Source organism: Melospiza melodia, chromosome 2 (assembly GCF_035770615.1).
Source record: "Melospiza melodia melodia isolate bMelMel2 chromosome 2, bMelMel2.pri, whole genome shotgun sequence".
Lineage (NCBI taxonomy): Eukaryota > Metazoa > Chordata > Aves > Passeriformes > Passerellidae > Melospiza > Melospiza melodia.
The window spans coordinates 86,780,291-86,801,668 of record NC_086195.1 but is presented as its reverse complement, the minus strand read 5'-3'; the positions used below and the strand labels follow the sequence as shown (position 1 = coordinate 86,801,668).

Below are 21,378 nucleotides of genomic sequence, written 5' to 3'. Positions count from 1 at the left end.
ATATACAAGTACTTCATGGTTGTAAAGAAGGAAAAATTACTGAAGTAACATTTCTGTAATGGTAACAGAAGAACTATTTCTTGCCTGTGACGTGTTCCTCCTCCCAATGAGGAGATATCTGGTTAAAAAAAGTCTCAAGATTTGATAAGAAAAAGGAAAGCAAGTCCATAGTTTCACTGAATAAGTGAAATAAAAAGGATATATCTAATGGGGGTGGTACCTATCCAATAGTCCTTGCTCTGCTCCACCTTTTAAAGCAGAAGCCTGAGAAAAGTAACCAAACCCTAAATGTGGAATCGTACTGTGGACTCACAATGCAGTTATAAATCAAGGCCTAAACCCAGCTGGATATGTGGCCAATATCCACATTACCTGTAATGGTTCCAAGCATTTAGCTTTTGAATAATTCCTGTAATGTCAATGCAACAGACCTGGGCATCCGCTCCCAAAAGCTGAGACTGAGTCCTGTGCTTGACCTGAGCCTGCACTTCACTGACACAGGGTCGCACGGTGTTTCATGAGTGAAGGGCATAGGCAAAGTGCCCTGGCACCTGCCTACACCATGTAACCATCTGTAGAAGATCAGTGTGGAAAATGGATTAATTCATATGTTTAAAATGCAAAAATACTTTTAAAATGTTACTAAGATTTAGTGGAGGTCTGCACATGAGGGAAATGTGGGAATTGTATTGTAAGCATTCATATTTCAGGTGATCAAGCCAACATGCTTCTGGAACAAAATTCTTAATTTACTGAAAACTTAAAAGAAAAAACTTCAAAAATCAGCAATGAGCTTCTAATTCAATATTTCTAATGAGTTCTAATTCAAAGTCTCCAGCAAATAAATTCTGACTGCAATATTTCTGTTTTTTAGAAGCACCTGTACGGAAAGCACAACCAACCAGGAGGGCACAAGGTAAAAAAAGCCATACATTTAAACATTATAACACATATCAAATATTATTTCTGTTGTCTTAAGAGTTAGGACGGAGGAAAAAAAGACTATTAAAAATACAGATTTCAAAAGAAAAAGCTCTATGTTTAAAAATACCCTAACAAAATCTGGAGTTGCTAATTATTTTTTCTGATATCTGAAAACAATCTAGATTGTTTGCTTTACTGAAAGAGTGTTTCAGATGAGATTAAAGCCATCAAAGTGAAGTCTTAGCAATGAGAAACTGACACTCAGGGATTCTCCACTGCAAGATTTATAACTCTCAGAATCTATCTTATTTTGATTAATGAAGAAGCTGAAAGATCAGTTTAATTTCAGAGCTGGCAGCACAAGGAGACATATTCAGCTCCAGGCTTCATCTTTCCTTTTCACATGTCTGTTTCAAAAGTAAATACAGTATAAAGTCTTACTATATTACATATAATTACAGGTAATAACTAAAGGTTTTTTTCCCTACTTTGCAGGAGGAGGAGCAAGAAGGAGGACAAGACTAGATCATTCCTAAAAGCTTGCCAAGACAGAATTCACAGAATTACAAATTAACAACATGGTCTTTGAGAGGAACTCTTTGGAATTTTTTTTATGAGAACATTAGAAAATGACGTTGTTTTGTGACATAACGTAAACTGAACCATGAATCCACAAAAAGATGTGAAGCTGCAGATGCTCACTGCCAGCACAGTGCTCACTAGGAGAAATCCATTGGAGGTGCTTTTACTGCTCTTGATAGTAAGCACTATCGAGGGTGGGATCCTGCAAACCCAAAAACTTCTGTTAGAACCAGGATTCTTTCTTCCACTGGTTAATAAGTGTTTGCAGGATTTGATTAAAAATGAGCAGGGAACAATACAGAGTGTATTTTTTTATTATTATTATTTCCACTAAATAAGGAGTATAAGTGAAATTAGATGATTTCTAGAAAAAAGAAAAAGAATCACCTCAGGTGACTTTTATAGTAATCTAAGGAAATATGAGATGTTAACATAGCACTTTTGGTTCAGTAGTATTGTATGCTTTTATAAGTCAAAATTCATCATGTGTTTAAATTTGTAATACCAGTAATGTTACCTTTTCTAAGCAAACAAATATGCCTTATATTAAATATATCATGGGGTTTTTGTCCTACACTGCATACCTGCTAGTAACTTGGCTAATGGAAGCTCTTCAAAAAAGGAAAAAAGCAAACATTATGAGCTTCTTGCAATGTATTAGTGATCATGTTGACTTCTTTATTTATAAGAAATCACATTCCCATTAAAGGAATCCTATAACAATAAATATATTGAGATTCTTGAGTGTTTTCCCATTTTTCCCTAAATGTGTTTTTTGATTATTAAAGTGGATTATAAAAGTGATAAATAAAATGCATGCAAGCAGTTAACTCAGCATGGAAAAAAGTCTTCAAAAAATGAGGCCAGGTCTGAAAGCTTTTGTATCAAAACATGCTTTGCTAATGTCTCGTACTAATGTGGAGTTTTCTGTAAATTATGTCAATTTTATCACTCTAATTTTGTACTCATAGAAATTGTCTGCCTTTATCAAGAAAAGGTGAAAGACAATTATTCATGGAGTAGAAAAAACTTGTTCAAAGTTCCTTAATTTTGCTGACCAAAATATCAGAGTCATTGTCTAACATGTTTTTCTACTTCTGTTTTGAAACAAATACTCAATAAAGAATTTGGCTGAACTGTGTTTGCTTTCATTTGTAAATATTTTTTAATAGCAAAGCAAATTCTAAATATTTTAAAGATTTTAAATTTAACTTGAAATTGCAAAATATGCTTTCACAGAAGCAAACTAATTCTTCCCCTTCTTACTTAGCACATGCTAAAGGACTTAAACTGCACCATTCTCCTTAAACAATGGAACACTTTCCCTAATTCCACAGTGACATTCCCTAAACACTGCTCCTTGAACAGCACAACCATCTGAGAATGAGATTGATAAATTGTGCAGCCTTGCTGGCCCATCAGACATGTCACCAAGGTAACCTCAGTATCTACTATGATGGTGCTTTAATGGAAGGACAGCTTTTAACATGGCAAGGGCCAGATAGCTTTTAGGTCAACATCGGAGCTCTTAGGGCTATGTAAAAGGTGAAGCTGTCACCTCTCCCTGGGACATTTGATTGTCATTAAATCATTGGGTTTAAACTTCTTCCTTCAATGCTGGGCTATCATGAGCTATCAGTCGAGTAAGATGTTAATTGACAGAAATTATTTTAGGGGAAGAATGTGTCTGTGTTCTCTGCTCAAAAAGATTAGGAGATAAGGAAGAAAATGGAATGGAAATGACAGATAAAGAAAGGACAGAAAAAAGGAAGAAAGTAAAAGGTAGCAAAAAATTGATTAAGACCTATCCTGTGGTAGGTCTTTACCTTTTCAGGATTTTACCTTTTGAGTTAGGAATAAAAAGGATTTTTCCTTTTGAATTAGGAATAAATTTGTGAATTTGTGGCATACCATAACTTTAGTTTTCTGCTTTGATAACATTTTAAACATCTAGTATTCACTAAAATACATTTCATACTTCACTCTTCAATATAATCTATTAATAATAAGTAATATATAATATAATAGTAATATATAATACAATGCAAGTCAAATACAACAATATACTAAGGGCACTCCTCCATGAAAACTTGTTTTCCTGATAGATCATCCCACTCAGTCCTTCTCAGACCACAGTAGATATCTGCCCAGCTACAATGAACAGTGACATTTCTTTTAGTAGAGTGGCTTTTTCTAGCTATCTGAACAGGAATCTTTCCACAACCCAATGCAGAAAGGAAAACAACATGTCCTTTTTATTTGTTTTTCATATGCTTAGCCATTTCTGTGTCAACACAGGCAGTCTTTTACCAATGAGCAAATTTGGAGAACTTACAACTTCTCCTGCCCTCCTACTTATTTCCCCTCACCTCAGAGCAATTTAAATTAATGTAATGTGATTTAACAGGGGATTAGCATACTACCAAGTTAGAATTCTCTTTAGCAATAGAGTAACTCACTTTACTTTGTGTTTCTTTATAGTCTCTCAGGTATTAATAAACAGCAATGTCCAGGTGAGTTGGTGATGGAATTCTCAAAGCACTTCTGCTTCCTTTGATATCCTTTATGAAAACTAATTCAGAAGAATTTTGAACGGTCGGTGTTTCCAAATCTTTCAGTTTTGCCAGCAGAAAGTGCACATAAATAATCTACAAGATCACAAAATATGAAAGATGATCTAAGTAAAATAAAATGAATAGTTTGATTCCCTTATAAAGACAATGGTATGAAATCTGAAAAAAAATGAGAGGAAAGGTTTTTTTACCATTTCCATTTTGACAACTGAAAATGTGCTTATCAAGTGACCATCTCCAACGTAAATGTAGGATGCTCTTTTCATGTCATTTGTCTCTCAGAAGACCTGGAATAACAAAACTAAATTCAAGAATTCCACTTTTGTCCACAAAGTACTCTAATAAAATAGTGGGTAGGGACAGTTGTCCTTTGAGATCAGTTCTATTGTATTTAATTCTTTTACTGTCTAAGTTCAGATCCAATACGCACTAATCCCAGATGGAAGGTCTGAGTATGTGTACCAAAGCCTAAGCACAACTCAGATGGAGGAAGAGCTGATTCCTTTAAGTACTGAGCTCCAGAATTCTCAGTGACAGCATAAGATATGAAATTGGACCATGTGGGATTTTTTTAAGATTTATAGTGGCACAGAGCTTCATGTTCCATTAAAGGAAGATTTGCCTCCACTTCTCTTCTGCATAAACCCCATGTGTCAAGATTTCAAAGGTTCTTATTGTGTCCCCTTCCTCCAAAGGTATGGTTTTTATAGCATCTCAAGAAAATGTAAGCCTCTCAATACTGCCAAGGGTTGTTTTACAGTACATCATTAATCTTTTTTTAACATATGGAAAAAAATTATATTCAGTATATACATTTTTTTTAACCAAGACTAATTAAAACATTCAGTGATAGACACAAAAGATTAGCCACAGATTCTATATGGGGAGAATAATTCTGTGTGGTACAAGTAATTAGGATCAGAATGACAATATCTCATTAGGAACCCAGCATGTTATTGACTGAGAAGTAGAAGCAGTTTCTATTCAGGAGACATTTCAGTCTCCTTTACAGCCCTACTAATTTATTCCTAATGTCATGCTAGATTAAAATTCTTCCTTCCTTGCTGTTTTAACTAGCGCCCTTTAAATACTACAGACATCAAGCTTTCTTTAATGGATATTTTCCTTGCTAAACAAAAGTAACCTCTATGATAGAATGTGCAAGTCAGAGGAATGGCATCAGCACTTAAACTTTGGATCATAACACTCGTCAGCCCTCATGTGTCAGGTTGCATTCTTGCTTCACTTTCTGATCTGATGCATCTCCTGTCTGCTCTGATTTCTTGACTTTTGATTTTATCTTTCATCTATACTACCGAGTAAAAACATAACTAGAGATTTTATTTATGTGTATTTAGATCCAGTGGCACATTCATTCACACTACCATCACTTTGTCCTCAGCATCTTTTACCACCTAGTCCGATGACTGATGCTGGTGCAGCCTTTGCACTTAAACTTGGTAAACCTCATGAGGTTCTCACATTTGAGGTTCACGTTTGTCCAGGTTCTCTGGTTGGCATCCCATCCTTCTGTTGTGTCACCTGCTCTGCACAGTCATCTGAAAACTTGCTGAGGGAAATGCCACTAAGAAATAGAAGAGGTCATGGTGTGCTGGATGTTTAAGATAGGAGAAGTGCAGCTTTCTGCATGCCTGCTTTATATTACTTCATTTCAGGATGCCTCCTGCAGATACATTTAAGGGCTGTTTTAATCATGTCTGGGTTGGATCACAGGCATTTATACCTCTACAATTGCTAGTCCAATTGTATTTTAATGTTGTTCTTAGTGAAATACCTAACAGTTTTTCCAGCAGCCGTATTTCTCACATGGAACAGCTGTATTTCTAACCAGTGGAAGATGTGGCCTGAGTCAAGAGCACATTGAAGCCATGTGATGTGACTGTAGCACTAAACAGAATTAAAGCAACACATTTGTTAGTTGATAAAAATCCATCACTGCAAAGAATACTGGCAAGAGACAGGGATGTTTTCAGGGGCATAGACAGGAGTGATTTGGGATACGATTTACAGAAGTTTACCCCAGTCTCTTCAGGTTGCTGACTATAGAGAAAATGACCTATTAAGGTTGTCAGTGTCCCTGCAATCCCCCAAAGCTCAGGTGCCTGCCTGTTGCTCTGTCACCATGGTCCGCAGTAAATGCAGGTAGACAGATCCATCTGTCTACAGACACCTAGGTCCATTTGTCTGGAGGACCTAGTAGGACTTGTTTTCTGTCTCTATGAAGACCACAATTACAAAGTGCCTGTATGGTGGTTGGCGATATAGATGGAGTGGTGAGGAGACTGCTGAGCCCTCTTGTTCCATCTCTATCAAAAAATAAGCAGTTGAGACATAACTGGGAAAGTCTGTTCTTTCCAGGGAGGGAAGAAGGATAACTCATTTCTGGATCCCAGCTGGACAGAGACAGGAAATACAGTAAATACAAGTTTTAAAGAGGAGTGCTGGCAGACAACTTTTTAAAATAAGTATATTGCTGCTGTTTTGGGGATTTTATTTCAAATTTTCATATGAAATTGGATAGGGATGAGGTTATCTTTGGAAAAGCTTATCCTATAATGCCAAGAATCAAGGAATATTACATATAACCAGTGCAAGACCCTTGCCTCCTGTGCAAACCTGCAGAAGCTCCAGGAGCATTGCCAAGATAATGGATCTTCATGTGTGTAAAAAAACCCCCAATTCTTTTGGAGCAATACCTGAATGTACACTCTCCTTCACCTCCAGTCCTCAGAAAGGACTCTAAAAAGCATGAGCCAGGGATATGTCATGCAACAATTCAAACAGAAGCAAGTCTGGAACAAAACAGTTGCATATCAAATGTGTATTTTTTATTTCTCCAGCTAGAGATCAGAGACATTACAGATGGAAAAGCCGTATTAGATCATGTTATCAGCCTACTTGCCAAGCCTGGGTTGTTTCCCACTATTGCAGTCCATAATGCTTTACCCAGATATGTGGTACCTTCCCACAGTCATTCTCTCATAATGTCTTCAGAGCCACTTTCCTATATTTTATTTCCCTTTCTGGCTTACCTGCCGTCAAATAAGGCAGACATACTCCATCAAGTAGTTCTTCAGCAGAAATGAAACTGTTTTAGCTATACCAAGTATGAACATCCCTGTTAATGTGACAATAATCCACTCACTCATATTTTCCTGAAACATCTGTACAATTAAAAAACTCTTTTGGTTTTGAATTAACTACTGACTTTGACTTAGTTTGTGGATGATCTCATAGGTCTGTGACTTTTTTTCTTTTTTTGCCATCATATGATGCCATATAAGTTCAGGATGTGTGGTTCATGAAATCACAGAACCACATGTTTAAGGTTGGAAGGGACCTCTGGAGGTCATGTGGTCCAAACCGACTACTCCAGTGAGGCCAACTAGAGCTCTAAAAATTATTTAGAGACTCAGTCACATTTGTGAATGATTTCTTATGAACTAGAAATGCCTCTAAGTATTTCCCTCCTTGTCCCAAAATCAAATTATTTTTTCAACACCATGCAATGAAAAACTATTTTGTGTAATTGTTGATGCTCCTCATGAATCAAGACAAGTTATGTCAGTAGAAGTGTGACAGCAGATAATTATAAAATTCAGTATTCTTTTCAGTTTCATCATTGAAAATCCTACTGGTCTGAAAGTCTTCATCCACTGGCAGCCATGGTGCCAGGGCTGTGCCCATGAATCAGGAAACCATTTCAATTCATTTGGCTCTTGGCATGCAGGCCCCAAGTTCCAAAGTTCAGAAAGCCAGAATTATCTGGGAGCAGGAGCACGGATAACTCACATAACAAGAGAAAATCAGGCTGTATTAGCTGATCATAGACAGAAAATAAGCTATCTGTGCATCTTCAGTTTGTTTGATGGGAATCTTCAGAATGTGCTCATCTCATCTGTCCATATAAGCCATACACAGCCACTGTTGTTTTACCATGTCTATAGTTTTGCACATTTTTTAATTGGGTACTCAACCGGAAATGTCAAAATTTGCAGCCCAGCTATATAGTATGGTTTAAATTGCCTTAGTACAACAACCAGTCACGCTGAACTGCCATGTGAAATAAAGCTCCTCTAAATTTTATATAAGCAAGCAGAGTCAGATGCTACCTATGAGCCTGTGGCTTAGCAGTACTAAAGTAGCCAACCATGCCATTAATCATGGACTGTCCTCCTGCTCAAATGGTAGTTCAATTATAAATTCTGTTTTAGTCATTAAATAAGTTTAATCATTAAAATGCCATACACTGACACTTCTAGCACTTAGATCCTAGACCAATTGCTAAACAACTCTTTTGGATAAATTGTTTTCACCTTGTCCAAAATTCCACACTGCCATATAATCATATTGGAGGTTATGATCTAACTCTTTGTGGTTTCTGTGTGAATGTTATTAAAAATATTTTTGCAGTGAAAAATTACCACATAAGTAGTAATGAATGTTGAAGATAAAAAACAGACTTTTTGTACACTCATTCCTGGACTCTCTTTTACTCATTCATGGGTGATGAGGCACTATTAGAAGCCAGTGTGGCTTCACTCTCTGCTCTGGTTACCATACCTTCCCCTCAGGGAAACCACAATGAGGAGAGGAAATCCTTGTATGACCCAGGCTCAGCTGAACATGAGGGTGACGGCAGGTCATGTACAAGCCCTGCACTTTAGAAGTACTCTCAGGTAACACAAGATCATCATGATCAAGTAAACAAACCACTTCCCTAGTTAGATATACCTCTATGTTCATTTCTTGGTACTATTTAATGTGGTAAATTGACTTCTGCAATATAATTGTTTAGTTTTCCTTCTATGATACCAATATTTATTTTTATTCTCCTTGTCATTTCAATGATCTACAGGAAAATAAGAGATTTTTTTCGGGGCAATGGCTATAACTGCAACAATCTTTCATCTACACAAGTTTTTCCTCGGGGCTGAAATTGAAGCATTCATTAATTGATCCAGTACCAGATGTAAAGGTCACATTGTATGATTAATTTGAGATATGCAGAATATATTACTAGGACACAGATTTAAACAGCTGTTTCATCAGAGACAGTAGGTGGAGGTAATCTGGGAGGAGATATCACCCCTGCAGACAATAGTGGGAGTTTTGTCAATTTCAGTGGAGGTAGGATTATATCACAATCTTTATCCTTTCTTTTGGTACTGTCTCTCCCCTTATAATTTATTAAATTACCTAATGAGAAGGAGTTGTGATTCTGAATCTGAGTAAAACTTTTAAACACATGGTGCATGAGTACCTTGGTACATGAGACAGTCTTGCTTCCAGCACTTGCTAAGTGCAGCAAAGGGAGCTGTGGGTGAGTGGTCCTGAAGTATGAGTGATTTGGATGGACATCACTCTCCTCTTGGAAATTAAAGTAGGTGCTAAGCCTGTCATATGCTGTACAGCAATTAGATTGTGATCCTTGGTATCTCAGTATCCAGGGAAAGGAAAATGTGCAGTTATGATTATCATCTAGATGAAGCTGTAGATGTTAGTGGCCTTCAAATACCAATGTGCAGAGCGGAACACCTGGGTTATGGTCTAAGATGCTGTTAGTTAAAACCCAGCTTGATGAAAATTGCTCATATTCACGGGTTTTTTTCAAGGAAATGACTGACTGAAGCAGAAGTTTAACTGGGGAATCTGTTTTACTTATGTTGCATCTAAGAAAGAAGGAGTCTGTTTTGGACAATGGCATTCTGGAGCTCTCTGAAGCAGGCTCACCTAAGTCACTCATAGAATTATTTTTCCATCTAACCCCATCATCCTTTTTGTCACATCAGATATCCATAGCAGTTTGGCAGTAAATAATTTCCAAGTTTTAAAAGATATTTTTAACCTGTTTAAGTGAACACAAAATATTTACATCAGACAACACTTGGAAATTTACCAGTTTGTAAATACTAGATGCAACCTCTCCATGGAAGATCACTGTACATTGTTCTGCCAGGCTGCAACACAGACTTCACATTACTTCTGACACTCTGGACAGGCACAGATCAAAGAATTGCAGGGTTGAGAAAGGCTTGGATTCATGCATTTGGGTGGGTGTAAAGGAAGCTGACTGGGAACAGCATGGGTACAATCACTGTCTTCAGTGATGATGATGCTGGAGCAGATTCATTTCCTTATGCACGGATACCAGCTATCAGTAGTCAGAAAGCTACAGGCTCAGAAAACATTGGTGTTCACCCTTGATAAAAGAGCAGCCACAAGGCTGTTCAAGCAATTATACAAAGCAACAAAGACCTCCCTGGTTAAACATTTCTCTCTACTACAGCTTTCAACATAATAGATGTTTGTGCTGGCACTTTTCACTTATACTAAGCCTTATTTCTGCTGATAAAATTAAGAAATGCATTGCTTTGGAGAACGTCATACATATGCCTGAACTGGGGAACCCATGAGAGCTTTCCAGACCTGGGGGCACATTTGGGGCAGTTACAGAAACCATCATCCCACCAGCTCAGGTTTTCCAACAGAAGAACACCCAAGTACATGTGCACAAGGGCAGTGAGGTGCTGAATTCCATAAGCCAGTGTGGACAAGCAAGGAAACAAGTCTTTAAGAGCAAAAATTGGAATCCACACAGTTAAAATTATTCTCCACCCACAAAATCAGGAAAGGAAGGGTCTCAGGAGTAAGACACAGCTGAAGTTAGATAACCAGAGCCTGATCTCAAGTTAGGTGAATCCTATGAGTCCTCAGCAGAAGAGATGAATACATGATGTTCACTTGATTACTGGGATATTTCCGGGCACCATAATGTAGTCAGCCCAACACTCAGTAGAGATCAAACAGATCATCTGCTACAGCCTTGAACCACAGGCAATGTTCCAACATAATAACAGAAAACTCTGGCATAATATTCACCCTAGCTTACATTTTTGATTATTTGGTTTTGTTTGGTTTGATTTAGGTTTGGGGTTTTTGGGGGTTTTTTTGGTTTTTTGGTGTTTTGTTTTTTGGTTTTTTTTTTTTTGTTTGTTTGTTTGTTTGTTTGTTTTGTTTTGGGTTTTTTTCCCAGGGTAGATTTTTAATACTGCAACAAAAGCAAAAGAAGTAGCAACTATGACTGTGACCCCATCCTTTATGGCAGGTTATATTATGGGATGTAAATCCCATTGCTAAAGCTGCACCTACTTCCCCAGCCTTCGCTTGGGAAAGATTTACATTCCCTTTATCCTGCTCAATCTCAGTCTCAATATTTTTAGATTGCTCCTATCATTGTATTTTTTGTCAGTAGTTAGTTGAGGCTCAATGCACAAGCAGTCTCAGCTGAAAATGCACTGATTGTGGTGTTGGCTGAAATGTCAATTCTCGGTGATTTGCAGATGGATTTGCACAACCATTCCCCAAAATGTTCTATTTCCACAAGCTGGTGGAAGTGCAGGTGCTGGTGCAGTCACCCTGGGCATTCTCTGCCTGCATACACAGACACCCTGGAACACAAGAAAGTTTCTGGCACTTTACTTCTGGCAAAAAGTCTTTCTGCCATGTGTAACTCTATGCAAGAGTGAAGCTCATGATAGTGAATTCAATCTCCTTTTCAGTAAGTACAAAAACACTTGAATTATCCAGGGCATATTTCATGTTTCTAAATTGGGAATTTGCTTTGTTTCGCTCAGCCTGAGTGAGTGCTCTTCACCCAAAAAAGGAAGAGTCATTGTAATGAACGTAAGCCTGATGCATAGCGTGCACAGTATTTGGCTATCTTCATTAAAGTCTTTTAAGGTATCCAGAGTTAGAATTAATCTTTGGTATTTAGACTTCATTGTCAAAACATTTAGGCAGTCTCAATTTTTAACTAGCCGTAAAAATGTAAAAACATTTGAGAGAGTGCTTATAATTTTCAATTAGATGAAAAAATATAGCCAACACATAATAAAATGTATACACATAATAATAAATAATAAAAAAGAAATATTATTTCTGCTATTTCTGATTAAGAGTATAACCTTCAGTGCAATAATGATGATGATGATGATGATGATGATGATGATGATAATGATAATAATATTAATAATAATAATAAATTTTCAAAGCCTCAAAAAATTCTTAGAGGTCACTGATACAACTACTTCATATACACATTACATGAGGAAAAAATGCGGCTATGTCTGGATTCTGCACTCTTATCTCATTAAAGAGGAAAAGTGTAAAAGAGACTGCTTGCCTTGTTATTTAAAGGAAGTGATGAACTATTCAAAATAAGTGAGGTCTTCATACTAAGAAAGCATATGCCACATATAAGGGAAAAGGACCTGTGTTTACACTCATCCAAGAAAATTTCTATCATATTTATATAGAAAAAAATGTTATTTTTCTCATTTTCTCAGATAATATCTTTCAAGTGGGACTTTTATGATGAAGTTGATCAGTTCTTCCTTTTTATAAAATACAAACAGTGTGAAAATTAATATTTTTTATAAAATCGCAAGATTAATAGCAATACTAGTAAGCAATAGCAATAATAATACTAATACTATTGCTATTACCAATAAAAACCTCGCGGCTCTTAGAAATCAAGGACTGACAGCTGGGATCTCTGGAGCTTCCTGCAGCCATTGAAGTGTCTCATTTCCATACTTTCCCACAACTGTCTATTTTCATCTTGTCCATAAGATGTGCAGAAAATAGTGTCCCTTCAGGTTCTTTTCCTTTGTCACTGAAGAAGACAGAAAATTCTACGGCAGGCAGAAACATTCATTATAAATGACTACACAAAGTGTCTGGCAGTGGAATGTACAGTAAAATAGTCACTGAGAAGGCATCAAAAATTGATGATGGAAAGGGATTTTGTTTCAATGTTTTGTAGATTGTATGAATGTTTATGTTCCTAGCTCTGTGTCAGGAGCACAGTCATGTGAGGTACCTGTGCTCATTTCCCAGGAGAGATTGTCATGGGAGCTTTTCAGCCAACATATTTTGGGCTTCTGCAGAATAAATAATTTTTTTCTCTCCAAAGAAAATGAAACTTGTAATGAGAAAATTCATTTTTGTTCTGCATTTTAGACAATTAAGTTTTCACCATAGGTGGCACAATTTTACACTTTGATAGAACTGTTCTGTTTAATGAATCCCTTTCCATCTTTAGACTCCTTTGGGAAATTGATAACAGCCCTGTTGTTACATGCCACAAAAGGAATTTGAAAGCAATGACTTGGTTTCAAATTATTATAATTTAACATTTTAGAATTATACATTATAAAACCCTGCATTGAACTGCACTGAAGTGTTCTCTGGAATTATTTAAACATTGTCAGACAACACAAGAGGACTAAAAGGTTTCTGGTTAAGTATTTATCTGCCTAAAAGTTGGAATTCATGGAGCCATTATGAGCTGTATATTTGTTTTGGTGGGATTTTTTCTTAGATTTTTTTCAATTATTAACATGAATTTACATGCATTTCAGTGCCTAAAAGTCAGTTATGCAGTTCCAGGAAAGAGATGAAAACATGTCAGTGACCTAAATATTCTTACTGCTTCAAGCTTTTCCTTCATTACTTCTTATTTAGGACTTTTACCTAAATCAGTCATTAAGTGTTCCTTATCACAGGAGATCAAAGAGACAGAACATGTCTTAACTATTTTAACAATAAAGGTGTTTGAATTGAAGCATGCAGTTTGCTTCTCCAGGCAGGCCTAAACCAGTGTAATTCTTCTGATATGAATTCAAACATTTCATTATTCTCAAAGAGAGTAGGTTTTGATTAAATATCAGGAGCTGGATGGAGCTCTGAGCTCTGTCCCTGTCCATGGCAGAGGGGTTATAACTAGATGACTTTTAAGGTCCCTTCCAAATCAGGCCATTCTATAATTCTATGATTCTATGATTATTCAGAGGAAAAAAACATGGGAGAAAGCCACAGGCACTAGGACTCATAAGTCATACATTCACAGAGCATTTTCCTTGCCTCTACACTTGTAACTTCTAGGGTAAGTGACATAAAACATCTGCACACATCTTTCTGGGGACTACATGCTTCTGATATGCAATGTGATGAGTACCTTCAGCTGCTCTTTAAACACCATCTGGGTCCTTAAAAAGCTCTCATTACTTCACATACTTTCATCATCATCTTTCAGCTTCTTGAAAAGACAAATCTGGCAGTTTTCAGCAGTTTTTTATTTCTTCTGTGTGTGTGTATTTGCTGGCTTAATGATACAGGGCAAATATATTATGATAGATAATAACACTGCAATTTAATGCTTTGTTGAATTTGTTCTGCCTCTTCTGGGTCTCATGGCTCCCTAAGTCATGAAAATTGCTTACTGAGATGTTATTTTGGGGTTTTGTCCAATAATTGCATTTGAAAGCATTTTTCTGTTTGTTGCCATGTGTTTTTCATGCCAATAAATCCTTCACTGTTTAGGATTTTCATTTTAACTCTTAACATTCTTATTAATAATTTTGTTTACCCCTTGGATTTCTATTCTTTTCTCAAAGACAATTCCCAATGTGGTTAAAAAACCACAATAGAACACATGGGCTGTAGATGAAGCTCTGAAGGTCTAAGTTAAATAACTGCAGAGCAGTATTTTTCTCCCATGATTTAGATAGTGACAAGTAACAGTGTGGTTAAATGAAATACAAAAATGTGAAAAATTACCTAAAAGAGCTGGCACTGTCATAGAGGGAAATAAAGAGATCAACACAAGTACAGATTACACTTAATCCTGAAAAAATAGGAAATGCAGTAAGAAAGTAATTTCAGAACACTGAAAGGGAAAACCGCCAACCAGCTTGATGCTTTCTGGAATCCCTTGCAACAGTGCTCTCCAGGCAAGTCAGACCAGTTGCTCACAAAATTAACTCCAGTGACAAGGAGCAAAGGTCTTTCTCTAGAGTGGAATGAAAAAAACAAAACAAAACAAAACAAAACAAAACAAAACAAAACTTGGAGAATCGAATAGTTTTTAATTGGTTGTATCTGATTAATACTAGGAGATAAAAGAAATTGACCTAACCTCACAATAAAAAGAGAATACCTTATTACCTTGAAGAATTTATTGGAGAAAGGAAGTTCAGGAACATTTAAAGTGTTTCTAAAAAGGGAGAAAACAGAAAACATGAGATTTCAGTCCTATTGGTTTCATAGCATTTGGTATGATCCTAGAAGAAGACTGCAATTCTGGAAAGGTTCTGGTGGAAGGACATGTAAATAACAAAGAAAACCTAACTGAGATAATGGTCAATTAGAACTCGGGTTAAAATGTGTGGTTCTCTTCTAGGTAACAGACTTACTGCATACAAGAAAAAGGAAACATTAAAAAAAAAAAAACATTTCCACAAGTGTCTTGCAAGTTATATAATGTTCTGAAAGCAATTTGCTGATGTTACACATATAGCTTAGAAAAACCTCTAAGACAGTGTGTTATGTAGAATTTTTTATTGACATGCGTTTGAAATAATCTGCATTCATTCAGTCTCAGACTTAGTGTTTTTCTTTTGCAATTAGGTATTATATGGGCAGCTTGTCGACCATGTGAAAATATGCTGATTGTGTCAAAGGCTGGTCTTAGCATGCACCCATTAGATCTTACACATCCTTTGTAAAGGCCAGCATTTATTCTAAAACTAAAGCTCTTCCAAAAGTTGTATTTATCCAAATGTCTATTAGTTTACAGACACAGGTTGTAAATTTCACAAAGTATAATATTTCTTACACATTTTCTGGCAGTTTTATTCTCAGCTGTGGAAAATCTAAATAGAGCACCTGACAGCAGTCAAGAATTTCCTCTTTTGGTGCCAATCCAAAATTCGGAAGTGAGGAAATAAAACTCAAGTCTTAAAAGTGCTGAAGAATTTTCAATTTAATTTTGCTACTGGAGAAAGAGAATGGGCACTTGATGTTTGTCTGGCATTCTGGTCAGGACACTAATGGTGATGGGTATACTCTATCCTGTGAAGAGAAGTGTTCTTCCACTCAGAAAGGTCATCTGGACATTGCTGGTGGACATTTCTGCCAGCTAAACCTCAGGAGGTTTATTTCAGTTTTTTTCTAAGGATGTCACCTTGTTTGAGGTTAACTGAAGCTCTCGTGGATTTGTTTATACTAATTCTGGTAATTCCCTGAGAACCAGGGGAAGCTGGAGCAGTTCCCTTTGGTGGCCAGGGAGCCTGGTGTTATTTCAGTCATGCTCTCTGTACAGCCATTACTCAGTCCTTCAGCAATTCGGCATTGACACAGATGCGGTCAAGCAAAGCTGACGCAAGTCGTTACACAAACAGTATCATTGTTGCATTTAGCTGTAGCAGAAGATTTATAGCTTCACATAATCCCATAAATCACACAAAGAGCCTGGAGTTTCTCAGATTCAAGGAAGAGGTTTCAGCTGCAGCACTTGCAGAGCCAGAGGACCTGGTGAGTAAAACAGCAGGTGTGAACTTCAGCAGATCCCTCTCTCCTGCCCCGGGTGGGCAGCTGCCTTCTCCCATTTAACTGCGGAAACACCACAGGCAGGATTAGCAATGTCTTCCAGACTGAGGAGCCTGCTCACCCAGCACCCCCATGTCCAGCTCAAAACAAAGGTTGCATGGTATGTCTCTCAATGGGATAAACAGAAAATTAGTCTGAGGTCTCCTGGTCCAGACAGATCTCTTCTCCCCCTGTAGGGCCCAATGTCATAACTTCTCATCCCAGAGCCAGGACCCAGTCTTTCAGGCATTGCAGCACTGAGCACCACAGAAATTTTTTTCAGTTTTGGATACCTAAGTACTTTTCAAATCACTTGACAATTTCTCAGCTGAAGAGCAGGGAAATGTCTTAAAAGTCAATGTCCACCTTATAAACTAAAATTTAAGTGGTACACTCCCAGCTCAGGCTGTTGAAGAAAATGAAAGAAATAAAAGAGATAAATATGTAACCTGAATTTCTTCACTACTGGTTTGGATTCTGGTTCATGTGAGGCCCATGAGGCTAAATTTTCTTAACTGAAATTGTGGAGATTATTAAGAAAGCATAAACTGCAACAAAGATTAAAAAACTATTTTCAGAAATATTGGTTGCCTTCTAAAAAAAAGAACCAAAATTCTCAGGTGATCTATTGCAATTCTCATACCAACAATTCTGTCTTATTTATTCCATACTAGAGTGTGTTGAGATATAAAAAGCATCATGAGTCCTACTGCTGTTTAGGATTCTTCATGAACATTTTGATCTCTTATCTCCATGTGCTTGTAGTTTGAGCAGCTAATCTTTGCATCACTGATTTGATCTTAAGACTTCAAAGGTACAAAATTAATGAAGATAAAATGATGTTTAATGGAAGGGGGAAAATATATTCAGAAGAATAACAATATATATATGATATAAAAACTTTGTTATTTTACTTTTATTAATCATGTATGTTAACCCATGTAAAGCTCACAGAATTATTTTGATTAAAAATGGAAGAAACATTTATCTCGGCATTTTTGGACCTTTCAGTTGGTGTTTTAAAATGAAATTTCAGAACAAAATTGATGAAATGGGATGAAATGTGAATGAATTACATCTAAAAATAATGAAATGTTTTCTCATCAGATGTCTCTTGATAAACCTTGACTTGCTATTTCAAGTTTTTCCTTTGGCAAAGAAAATAAGAAGATATGTGTTTTATATTGATTTATTCCTTAAAAAAATTTCAACATAGATTGTTAGCCAGACGTTAATCATTAGGATAGATGTAACTGCATTTTCGTAATATCTTTTGAGAATACACCCAATTACACAAACTTATAGAAATCTGAATGCTATAAAATTATATTATAATGATTTTTTTGTCCAATAGTTATTGGGAAAAAATCAAGTTATGTTACTCTATGACACTAAGTACAGTTTTATGTACTATAGGCACTCAGTCACTCACCCACGAATTCATTGGTCTAATTGACACTTCATCTACAGAATGAACAAATCTCTGGATGCAAAGCCATGTAAATACACTTTAAGTACACTGACCTCAGCTCAGCATCAAAGGTTTCAGAGAGAGTTGTCAAAGACGATATTTCATTGTCATTTCACTAAAGGACACAATCCTTTCTCATTAGAAATTATCTACAAAAAATATTTAACTTATGATTCATAAAATCACATCACTGAATTTTACAGAAGGTTTTTAAATCAAGATTTAAAATTCAACATTTGTGTCTAGATTGAAAAATTCAAAGGCAAAAACTTTAAAAATATCCTAACCTTTCATAAGGTAGTATTTTTACAAATATTATCACATTTCCTATGTACTACTTGCAAGGAAATAAATTCCTTTCCCATTTAAAGAGTGATAAAAATAGCATTTACCCTTTTCCAAATACCATCAAAAGAGAATGAACTAATGACAGTGTAATGAACAATATTTGTGTTACTGGCATTGCCTGCCAGCCTTTTCTGAAACATTAGTAATATAACTCACAAGTCTCTATGCTGGCTCACACTGTACCTGTAACACTGAACTCCTGATCAACAACCATCTTTTTCATAAGTGTTCACTTGTGGAAAATGGTACTGGAAAAGAAACTAGACCCCTTTATCATTCCTACCTCCACTCTAAGTTCCTGCTAAGTATTGGAGGCTGCTAAACTGCACAGTAACTCTCTGCTTTACAAATCAACAAATATTCCCCAGCTTTTTGACATTCTGAGTTGATCAAAAGATGCCTCAGTCTTGGCAAAGTAATTGTCCCATAGCTGACTCTACTGTGATCCAGTAACAGTATCTAAACACCCAAACAGTATTCTAAACACCCAAAAGACCCAGCACATCTGAGTCAATGTGACACGTCACATCAAATTCCTTCCAAAATACTGCAGCTTTTACTTAACAATTGGCATCACCAGCAGGTCAGGGGAGGTGAACCTTCTCTCCTTGGAACAAGCGAGACAAATCTGAACAGGGTTCAGCGCTGGGCTCCTCAGTACAAAAGAGACATGGATATACTGGAGACAGTCCAGCAAAGAGACAAGAAGATGATGAAGGGACTGAAACATCTTTTCTCTGAAGAAAGACTGAGAGAGTTGGGGCAGTTAAGCCTGGAGAAGACAATATTTCCTGCTGTGAATGCAAGTTGTTCCTGTTTACTCTAGGTATCTTGCATTGACAAGTTCAGAAAATAAAAACATATATTTGGAGAGAGCTCAGGTGTCTGGAGGTGTCACACCTGTGTGAGCTTACCAGGATTGCCAGACCACTGTAAACTGCTACATGACTTTATAGTATAAAAAAATATTCATTCAGTATTTCCATCACACAAAGGCACTGCTAATCTTCAGCAGGTCTAGCAAAGCAGCAAGCTCGTGAAACAACAAGTTTTTCACATTTCTTTTCTTCCTTTTTTCACCCTCAGTCATATTTAACAAGTTCACCAATTGAAAATCTGCTCCTTCAGCTGGGTCTCTTTTACCTACACTATAGTAAGCTTCAGATGTTCTAATCATAACTCCATGTAAGAATGAGGTCAGAAGATTTTTCTGCTAACTTTTCACTCAGAAGAACCTTCAGACAGCCCATTGCAGAGAAGCAAGATCCGTGATTTCCCAGAAATCAAATAAGTTCCATGCCATTTCTTTACACAGCTGTGCTCAGGGCTCCCATTCCTTGGAGTGCACCACTGAAAGCAAACTCTGAGAGGTAACAGCTTGTACCCAGCACATCACTGACGTACACATTCAGCAAAGCCATGCAAACAGAGCACCATGGGGCTGACTTTGGATATTAACAAGCCACCTCTTCCCACCCTGTTATAACTTTCTCACAATCTCAAACCATGACCTGTCACCATTTTCATTAAGCATGATTATACATCCTTAGCATACACTAATTCGCTCTTCCCTAGCCATTAATCAAAGAAATGCTATAAATTAGCCCGCAAAAGAAAATTAACTCCCAGGGGAAATTCCAAGTTGCACCAATGTAAATGTTGCAGGGCCTCGGGAGGTTAAGGGAATTTTTGTGTGAAACTGAGAGAACTTGGCTTACTTATTCTGCTTTACAGCATGCTGATAACTTTCACACAGTAAGATACCCATTAAACCACCAGGCCAAATAACTTCCTAGCCTGGAGACTGGCTAAAATCCAGGAAAAGGCTTATGCACTTAATATGACACTTAAATGGAATTTAGTTTCATAAATCCCAAGCTGTGATTGAGAAAAAGCCATTTCAATAGTCAGATCGCCTAAAGCTAAAAGTATGCAGGTTCTGTAAAAGAATTTGTTCTTTTACTTTGAAGATTGTCGGTATCTGGATTCATAGTCCCAGAAACACTTCAGAACTCAGTAAACTATAGACTCAGACATCTATCCTATCACTCATTTGAAATCCACACGTCCATCTGCTTAAGCTGACAGATATACCTGATCTGTTAGGTCTGATAATTATGAATGTGTTCTGGCTAAAAGATTTTAAGGTGGAATAGTGACATTTCTTTTTTAAAAAACTGTAGAAGGAGGCAAGGAAGACTGCGATGGTGGCAGCCATCTCTTACCTAGCAACTGTCCTCACTGAGGAAAGACCTGGATTCACCTCAGTCTGCAGAGGTTTATATCAGCAGCTTCTATCAGACTTTCTCTGCTAGAGTGAGGCAATTTGCACCCGTCCTTTTGAAGCTTTACCGTGTTAAAGTTCACAGGGTGATGGAAAGAGAGCAGGCAAAAGAAAATGCTTTGGTCCAGTCTGCGATTATAACACCCTACTGGGCTAGGTCCTGTACACAGGTCCTTGCTGTTAAGTTCACTTAATACACATTTGACATATATTCAGCATAACTTCAAAAAAATAAGGGAGTTGTAAAGGGTTGTAGAAAATCTTCCCAACTGGATGCAGTGCTGATCTACACAGCTCCTCCCGATGCTTGCTCCTCGAGCCTTTGTTGCAAAATACTAAGTTTTCAAAAAAGAAGGAGGAGGGGGAAATAAATCATGAGTCATTACACATTACAGAATATTCTGTACCCTTGTGCTTAAGGCCTCTGTTTAGAAAAGTAAGCATGGGATGGTGTATTTGTGTGATCTGCCCTGCAGTGGTGACCCCTGGAAGCACTGCAGTGCGAGGCCAGGGCTGCGCCTGCCAGAAAGCTGACAAGTGCTCTCTAAAGGCACTGAGCTTCAACTGAGACAGAGCACTTGCTTGGACTCAGTCCATTGTGTTAATTTATGAACTGAAAAGGGTCTGGGAATCCACTCCATAAATCCCAAGCTAGTAGTAGAATATTCATATATGCAAGCTGTACACATCACAAACTTCTAAAATTAAGTATATTAGACCCAGTTTCTTTCATACACAAAATT

The 21,378-nt window shown here is 37.0% G+C and overlaps 1 protein-coding gene across 8 annotated transcripts in view; it reads left to right on the top strand.

The window, feature by feature from the left end:
• The window catches only part of POSTN (periostin), a 30,824-nt gene extending 28,182 nt beyond the window's left edge, over nucleotides 1-2,642 (top strand). For 7 of the 8 annotated variants that reach the window (XM_063149202.1, XM_063149208.1, XM_063149207.1 and 4 more), the window contains 2 exons: nucleotides 875-916; nucleotides 1,420-2,642. In XM_063149202.1, the coding sequence (XP_063005272.1) occupies nucleotides 875-916; nucleotides 1,420-1,460 (83 nt within the window). In that variant the 3' untranslated portion in view covers nucleotides 1,461-2,642. The remainder of the gene's footprint in view (nucleotides 1-874; nucleotides 917-1,419) is intronic. The other variant, XM_063149209.1, reaches the window with a different exon arrangement.
• Nucleotides 2,643-21,378: the final 18,736 nt, after the last annotated feature.